The sequence below is a fragment of the Lontra canadensis genome, unplaced genomic scaffold (genome assembly GCF_010015895.1).
Source record: "Lontra canadensis isolate GAN:19392208 unplaced genomic scaffold, GSC_riverotter_1.0 scaffold12, whole genome shotgun sequence".
In the NCBI taxonomy this organism is placed as follows: domain Eukaryota; kingdom Metazoa; phylum Chordata; class Mammalia; order Carnivora; family Mustelidae; genus Lontra; species Lontra canadensis.
This window is the reverse complement of record NW_022631006.1, coordinates 7,734,435-7,743,421: the sequence shown is the minus strand read 5'-3', so window position 1 is coordinate 7,743,421 and position 8,987 is coordinate 7,734,435. Positions and strand designations below refer to the sequence as shown.

The 8,987-nt window shown below is 40.4% G+C and overlaps 1 gene segment (V, D, J or C); it reads left to right on the top strand.

Annotated features, from left to right (window-relative positions):
• The first annotated feature begins 6,323 nt into the window (after positions 1 to 6,323).
• LOC116867362 lies at positions 6,324 to 6,897 on the top strand. The segment is given in 2 exon segments: positions 6,324 to 6,439; positions 6,563 to 6,897. Coding segments are annotated over 2 exon segments (381 nt in total).
• The last annotated feature ends 2,090 nt before the right edge of the window (positions 6,898 to 8,987 follow it).

The window sequence follows — 8,987 nt, the reverse complement described above, 5'->3', positions numbered from 1 at the left end:
TCACAATAACTCTCTCATACAATTTAGGACACAGAATTTTGTATTTCATCCATTTTTATATTTTCAGTACCTAGGAAAACTTTCCCACATAATTGATTATCAATAGATGATAACAAAAGAAGGAAAGGACAATTCTGTTACTGACTCATAATTTTAAGCTAAGCTTTCTGTTTGAATTATATTTATAAATAAATTTGCAAAAAATAGAAGTCTTTAAAGTGTATGGGATTATTTGATTGTTTGAATACATAATGTTTCTTTCCATTTTTATATCTCTCTTAACGATGTTCTGCGGTTAGAAGATTATTCAATTTGTTCTTGAACTTGTAATTTTTTGTTATCATAATGAAAGCCTTTCTTTCTGAGATATATGGGAAAATTTTTGTATGCATGTGTCAACCGCCTTACTATTAGTAGATTGCACAAAGGCATTTGGACTAATGGCTAATGTAGAGATGACATGCTACCAACCTCCCTCCACATGTTCATGTTCGACTGAATTAAACATTACTAACCATAACATATATTTTTTAAAAAATCTGTATTTGCAAAGAAATCAATGGAATAAAACAAACTGAGTAAATATTTAATTCTCTCATTCCTACCCCTACCCCTGCTCAAGGGCAGGGTCCTTTCAAGGTCCCTCCAAGTCTTCCTAACTAACGATGGATATAATTGGTAATTGGTAGGGTGACAGTGGTTCCTTTTAGCTGAGTTATGGTTGCTAGGTATTTCATAACTGGCTTTCTCTTACTGGGGAAGTCCCCAGATTAAATTCAGCTTATCACATCTGACCAAAGGAGGTTAAAACTGTAGCCCAACACGTCAATGGGCTTGATTCTTTCCCTCCTAATACCACCAGCTCCTGTGCAGTAGAAGGAAGACGACTCCTGGTCAGTGCCTTTCCTCCAAGCCTGATAATGGAGTCAGAAGGAAGCATACTTCTATATTATTCATTTGTTTCCTCTTAAATCAATTGGAAGCAAGACAGAGGGTGCAGTTCCCACAGGTTTGAATGCTTGATCAGACTGAGGTGAGAACTGATGCAGTTGGAAGATAACAAGCGTTTTAGCCTGAGTGTGCACTGAGTCTCAGACCCAGACACGTTCAGGTTTAAACCTTCATCATGTTTGGTGTATTTGTTTCTTACATCCTGGGACAAAGTAGTACAAAGTTTTAGGCCTTCTCTTGATCCTGTGAAGCCAGACTGGGTGCCGAGAGTCTCCCTTTTGTTTGCGTTCTCTAGGACGGTGCGGACTGAACTTGTGTGATTTTTCCCAATCGGAGAGAGTGGGGCTGCTCTCTGCGCATGCTCACTAGCCGCTTACAAAGCTCACTGCTGTTGTCATCCTGTGTGCGCTGGTGGGAGGCCACAGGATGGGATGATGTATGGGTGAGGGACTGAGTGTTGTGTGTGCTCATGGGCCATTTGTGGGGGTCTGCAGGAGGCCATCTCCAGTGGGTCATGGGCAGATTCCTAATGAAGGCTGTGCCATGGTTTGTAGGGTCCATCTTGGTTACTACCCCTCAAGAGCCCTGGGTGCTGTTCTGCTGGGAGCATCCCACTCCCCAGTGAGCAGTACACCTCAGTATTCTGGATGGGTCTAGATGATGGTTCTCTTTGGCAGCATCCTCCAGAGCTTGGGGAGATAGATGTCACTCGCATGTTCTTACTTCCCTCCATGGGGAATTCACAGGCTGGATCTTCCATATACATTCATCTCTGGCTTCTGCTGATTCTCTAGACAACCTCAGTTTAAAATCTCTAATATGAATAATTTTTTCAATTCTAGTCAGTGAAGGGTGCATGATGTCATGCTAGTTAGTAAACATGTAACCAAGAATCCATTTTTTGTACTTTATTTGCTGAACAGATAATAAGTAGCACCTAATAAGGTCATTTCACTGATCTCAGTGGAGACTTGTTCTGGAAATTTGTTCAGAGCACCAAAGGTTAAGGTCTTGTAAAGGTGAATAAATGAAAGGCCAGGAGAGAAATCTGTGTCTGAATGAAAGGAAATGGCCAAGGGCTTTCTTATCTCTTTCAGTTTGTGATGCTGGAATAAGTATGGGTTGGGACATCTGAGTTATGTGGGCTACAGTGAGAAATTTATGGTAAGACAGCATAGGACATTGTGAGGGTAAGATGCAGGGCCACCTGGGATAAGGGTAACATGTACCAGACACCAGTAGCTGTGAACTACATTAAAAACGTATCAACTGACACTGACTACATTATTTTTTGCCAATTGACATGGCCAAGAGATATTCACCAATTTAACCACTTGAATTAATTTTGCTTCTGGTAAGTGATTGGATTTTATAAGGAAGTCCAGAGTAATAATTGCATGATCAGTCTGGTATTGTCTATTTCAATATTTAAGATAAGATTATTAAAAATCTATTAATTTGGAATTTGGTCTGAGAGTGTTTAAAACGTCTGTCCTGGACATGGACACTTCTTGAATGACAGAAGCAAAATCATGAGATTCCCTTCACTGAGAAATCTATTAGAGTTGAATAATGGGAGGGGTAATGAATATTTCACACTTATTCACCCAGCTGGTAGAAAAATGTTGGGTGTTTTTAGATAGTTACAGTCTATCCCTTAGAGAGGAGGCCAGTTTGTACTGTATGTGGTTCCATTGTATTTCATGTAGACATATGCAATGCAAGTTCTGAAGATGCTTCAACCAATTTGCCTGAGGCTACAATGATTTTGAGGCAAGGGTTAAGCCTTGGCTACTTTATCAAGAGACAGACAATGATAGGCAATGGATCTTCATTGTTTGCCATGATGTGGAGGAATATCCTTGGGGCACAGCCTTACTTTTAATACATACACGGGGAAAGTTTTATTACAATCGCTTATTATATCATCAAGAGTCCTATGGAGGTATATGGAGTCACCTAGGACATATTCTCTTCAGAACTGAGCACACAAAGCATAGCTTACTGTGGTTCAACTGAGGTAAGGGCAAAATGTAAAGTTAAAGGATTGATAACCTAATGACCAAACTCTGATGTCTATTCTGGCCTTTCTGAACACAGCTGAGCCGTGGAAACTAAACAGTAAGGAGAAGACCTCGGTGACAGGATCTATTGTCTGAGGGCTGCAACCTGAACTCTTCGACAAAGAATGATTAGATATTTCTGCATTTGGCTCTGTACATAGGTATCTATACAGACATGGGTAGTGAGGAGGAACACTGGCATAACAATAGATACACTGAAAGAGTTACAGTGAATGTCTAAACACTGCCTTCCTGTCATGTGATCTATTTCTACCTTAGATGAAGGAGCAGTATATGTAGTGTGAGGATACATGATTCCTAATCTTATGTTGTTTTCATAATCCATTACATGGAGTATTTTCATATAGGTGCCACGCAACTACTTTCATCACAGATGCAATGAATGTACATATCATAGTAGGTTAAACCATTAATCTTCATTTCAATATAAAAATCTGATTTTCAGATGTAATTGTTTCCAGGTTAAGGGTTGTATAATGCAAAAGGATGTGGGGTAGTGAGACTCTCCCTGGCACATTAAGAACTATGACATGACCCACACAACTTGGTACACCAAGAAACACTGTTTCCTGTTCTGGGGCCACAGCAGCACATACACAGCAATCCTTCCCTCACCCTGTCAGCCTCCCCTCACAATGCCAAACCTTGATATAGAAGAAGAAGAAGGAGGAGGAGAAGGAGGGGGAGGGGAAGGAGGAGGGGGAAGGGGAGGAGGAGAACTCAAACATGTTGCTCCCCAGCCTTCTCAAGGTGTTTGTGGTTTCCATGTGGCTAGGTGGGGAGAACCCCTGTTAGAATGTTCCTCCTCTATGTCCTAAAACAAGAGATGATGGGCAGTGTCTTGTGGGTATAGTGGGAAGGAGGGATAATAACATGTAAACTATAATTTCTTTGTGCCACATCACTTATTCTGACACCCCTAATTCTATGTTTTTTCCTTCAGGATCCAGTATTGCCCAGAAGGTAGCTCAAGCCTAACCAGCAAAGTCAGTGCTAGAGAAGGGGGCTGACATTCTGAAATGCACATATGACCCCAGTGATCTAAGTGATAGTCTATAGTGGTAGAAGTAGCCCAGCTATGGAGCGATGATAATCCTATTCATCAGGATTCTTAGAACCAGCAATATGCTATCCTCCTAAGGGGACTAAAGAGCCTGTTCTCTGTTCGTTCCATCTTATTAACACCTCTAGCATAGGTGTGCTCAGTTTGCACACTGGAGGTTTACCTGCTTCTCACCAGTCTTATCCACAAATGATCATAATTAGGGACTCTTAGGGGGACACTGTGAAGGAGCAGTGTATGAATTTTTCTCTTTGTCTGTCCCTGCCCTTGACTTCAACACTTCTTCAAAAGCACTTTTTGCCAACATGTGGCTCAGTTTGCACACTTCCAAACCCTGGGGTTTGAACAGTGTTTCACACTCCAAAATCCTCATTCTCTCCATTTCCCTCCTTCTACCTCTAACCCCATTCCTGCAGTGCCTTAAAATTTGGATAGTAATGGATGGTTGATAATTGGTCTTGCATTGTAACACCCTCTTATATTTACTTGGAAGGCATATGAGTAAAATAGAAATCTTATCAAGAAACTCTTCAAACTTTTTAAATCACAAACTTTTACCATTTTAACCTACTATTTACCATTTTAACAATTTTCAAGTGTACAAATCAGTGGTATTAAATACATTGCATTGTTGTTCAACCAGCACCACCATTGATTTCTGGAATTCTTTCCATCTTTAAAAACTGGATATTTGTGCTCATTAAACAATAACTCTCCATCACTCTATCCTTCCAGTCCCTGGAAACTGCCATTCTACTTTCTCTTGCCATGAGTTTGACTGCTTTAGATACCTCATGGAGGTGGAATTATGCAGTATTGGTCATTTTGTGACATTTCATTTAACATAATGACCGCAGGGTTCTTCCTTGTTGAATCACATGTCAGAATTTATCTCCTTTTAAGGCTGAATAATATTCCAGTGTATGTCATAACACATTTTGTTTATCTATTCCTATCTGTTGATAGACTTTTGGGTTACTTCTACCTTTTGGTAGAAACAGGAATTCATAAACTCAATATTCTGAGTACATAGCCAAATTCTTTCAATTTTTGAATATATACCAGATGTGGATTGCTGGATCAACGAAGGCACCCAGGTGCCCCCCAACTCTTGGTTTTTGGCTCAAGTATGATCTCAGGGTCTTGAGATTGAGTCCTGCATCAGACTTAAATCTTGGCATGGAGTCTACTTTCCCTCTCCCGCTGTCTTGGGCCCTCCCCTCTTTCTTTCCTCTCTCTCTCCCTCAAATAAATACAAAAATATCATTTTTAAACAGAATCTGAGATCATTTTGTGGGATTCAGCTTCATTTATGATGTTTCTTCTATCTAGAATTCATATATTTCATTATTGAATGATTCTGATTCTCCAGAATATTTGACTATTAAAATTATTGACTATAAAATAGTATGACTTTTAGGGCACCTGGGTGGCTCAGTTGGTTAAGCAACTGCCTTCAGCTCAGGTCATGATCCCGGAGCCCTGGGATCAAGTCCTGCATTGGGCTCCCAGCTCCACAGGGAGTCTGCTTCTCCCTCTGATCTTCTCCCCTCTCATGCTCTTTCACTGTCTCTCTCTCAAATAAATAAATTTTAAAAATAAAAAAAAAATAGTGTGACTTTTACTCTGGAAAACTTTCATTAAAAAGATAAAATTCCTTACAATTGTTAACTTTTATGACCAAGTAATATGGTATTTCAGGTAAAAGCCATTTGTTCATTTTTGTTTAACTTAACAGATATTTAGGGAGTGCTTTAAAAATTACAGTCACAGTTCTAAATATTGCGGTACAGTGCCAAAAACACAGAATCACTCAGCAAAGGACCTGGTTTCCTATTACCTTTTCCATATTCAACTCCAACTCCTTTCCTGGCAGTTAGTGGGTTATAGGCCGACCCACATGGACACATGAGAATATGAAGTAAGATGCTTTAGAAGATTGCTATCCTCCAGCTACAGAAATTCCCTGGGGTGCTGTGTTAAAGAACTTCCACATCAGGTAGTGTCTTAAGAACAAAACAGACCTGAGAAGTCAGGATTGCTGTTGTTCAGACTTCCAAGAGCCACCTGAAGTCTGACATGTGCCTCATCAAGTCAGGGATGAAACAGATGGCTGACTTGGGGAGGATTCTGGCCAACATGCACGCATTTCAGTCTCTGTCCACCAGAGGGTGCATCTTCCTACCACAGTCCCATTTCCTGTGTGAAATGTGGTCTTCCACTGATCATTTCTCTGTCACTCCAACATTTCTTCATGGTAAGAATGAGGAACATTTTTTAGGTGACGTTCCAGAGATGAAGTGTTCTCCAGGCTTCATGACTGTGGTAGTCTTAATGCTTGGTAAGTACAATGCCTCTTAAAATTTGGATTCTTTCTTCCATTTTGTCAGCAAAACCTTTAACCATAATTTTATCCAAGAACTTTATGCCCAAGGTGACACAGATATCTTTTCTTTTTCCTCAGGACAAACACATGGAGACTCAGTGACTCAGACAGAGGGTCAAATGACCCTCTCAGAAGAAGCTTCCCTGACTATAAACTGTACTTTTTCAACAACATGGTCCCCCACTCTTTTTTGGTATGTCCAGTATCCAGGAGAAGGTCTAGAGCTCCTCTTGAAAGCCTTGAAGGACAAAGAGACGAAACACAACAAAGGTTTTGAAGCCACCTTCAACAGCAAATCCAAATCCTTCCATTTGGAGAAAGGCTCAGTGCAAGCATCAGATTCAGCTGTGTACTACTGTGCCATGAATGACACAGTGATGGGGACTGTAGGGGGAGCTGAGCACAAACTCTGAGCAGAACAGGGTCCTGGATGCTGAGCATCTCTGACTGGTCCATTCTGGTTTCAGCACACTCTGTGGTTGTTTGTCCCTCAGTGTGTGGTTGGAACAAAAATCATACAAACAACTAGAGCACAGGAACCAGAAGTAACATTCCCCAACCCCAGCTGTTCCTTAGTGACATTAAGAACAGTTTGATGCCAAGAGTTCCTCAGCCAGAGCATAAGTAATTTCAAGGTAAAACCACAGTTTTACCTTGCTTGCTAATCCTTGCGGTGAATGTCCAGCCCCACAAATTGTTCATGGAACCCTGGTGTGTGCTGTTGTGTCTATGACACTTTTAGAGACATGGTATGCCTGAGAAGGTGGTGATGCCTAATGTCTTCCTGACAGAATATGGCAGGAGAGGTGGTGGGAGAGCATCAGCCCCAAACCAGGATTTATTAGAGAGGAAGGGAAGGGAGGAAAGGAGGAGGAACACATGAACCTGAGCAAGGAAAATAGAAGGCAGAGACTTCTGCCCTGCTTTCTCCTCTAGTAAATCAGGTGACAGACTCAGGCTGATATTCAAAATGAAGCGGTGGGTGCAGAAACAGAATGGAGGAAGTGGCTCATGTCCTGGCCAGTTAAATAGATCAGTTGACTTTCTGACAGTAAGAACTCAAGTGAGATCCTTCTTAGTACTCATGTGAGAAATGTGAGAGAAAATGCTCTTGCACTGAAGTTTCCTAACAGTATAGATGGGTAGGTGACACTGGGAGGGAAATCCTTTAGATTTCTCTAACTCCTGTTTTGCACCCTCTCCCAGAGGGTCATAATCATGGGATTGGGAGAATGTTTAGGAGTCAGTGAAGTTATGTAAGGAATAATAGATAAACAGTGTCTGTATTGCAGTACAATACTTTGCCAAAAATGTTGCAATATTCTTTATTTTTAAAATATCATTTATTTTATATTTTAAAAAATTTAAAAAATATTTTTAAGAATTTATTTATTTATTTTAGAGCGAGAGTTTAAGACACCCAGGGGCTTGGGTGGAGGGTGTGTGGGAGAAGGAAAGAAAATCTCAAGCAGACTCCTCACTGAACAGGGAAGCTAACACGGGGCTTGATTTCATAATCCTTAGATCATGACCTGAGCCGAAAGCAAGAGTGAGTCGCTTAACAATCTTAGTCCCCCAGGTGTCCTGTAATCTATAATTATTATCCACTTCAGTAGATTTTATGAATGAGCTTCAATCAAAATATTAATATATTTACATATATATTAGTATATATTCTTGGTTTAAATTAATTTTTTGTTTAAATGGTTTAAAATGTAAACTTTTTAAAAACTTCTCTAAATATAAATGCATGTCAAAATGTACTTCAAACAATTGAAAAGGATATATAATAAGAATTTTTCTCTGACACTGGGATATAATGGCAGACTAGGGGTGCTGGCTGGTTCAGAAGGCAGAGCTGCAACTTTTGATCTCGTGGTTGTAAGTTCGAGACCCATGTTGAGTGTTGAGACTACTTAGAAATAAAATCTTTTTTTAAAAAACCATGGTAGACTAATAATGCATGTTTACCTCTTGATTTTTTTTAAAGATTTTATTTATTTATTTCACAGAGAGAGATCTCAAGTAGGCAGAGAGATAGAGGAAGAAGCAGGCTCTCCGCTGAGCAGAGAGCCCGATTCGGGACTGGATCCCAGGACCCTGAGATCATGACCCGAGCCGAAGGCAGAGGCTTAACCCACTGAGCCACCCAGGTGCCCCTATCTCTTGATTTTTCTAAAGCTCTATTAAAAAGATAGTTTATCTCCTTTAAAAGATAGTTTATCTCCCTCTATTAAAAAGACATCTTAAAGGGCAGAAAGCTGCAAACACAGAGAGAAACAGGACAGAAAATATCAGCAGGCAGCGAAGTCAACCAGCTTTAGAAAATGAGCTATTTATGGAGAAAAGCAAACTTGCATGAAAGACTAGATAAGGAGAAACCCAGGCCTCCTGTGGAAGCACCTCAGTGTTTGCTGTGCCTCCCGGAAAGGGTCAGGGAAAAGAAGTACCACACATTTTTGGATAATTGAGGAAGATGATGCTGCCTACGTTGGTGGGTGTG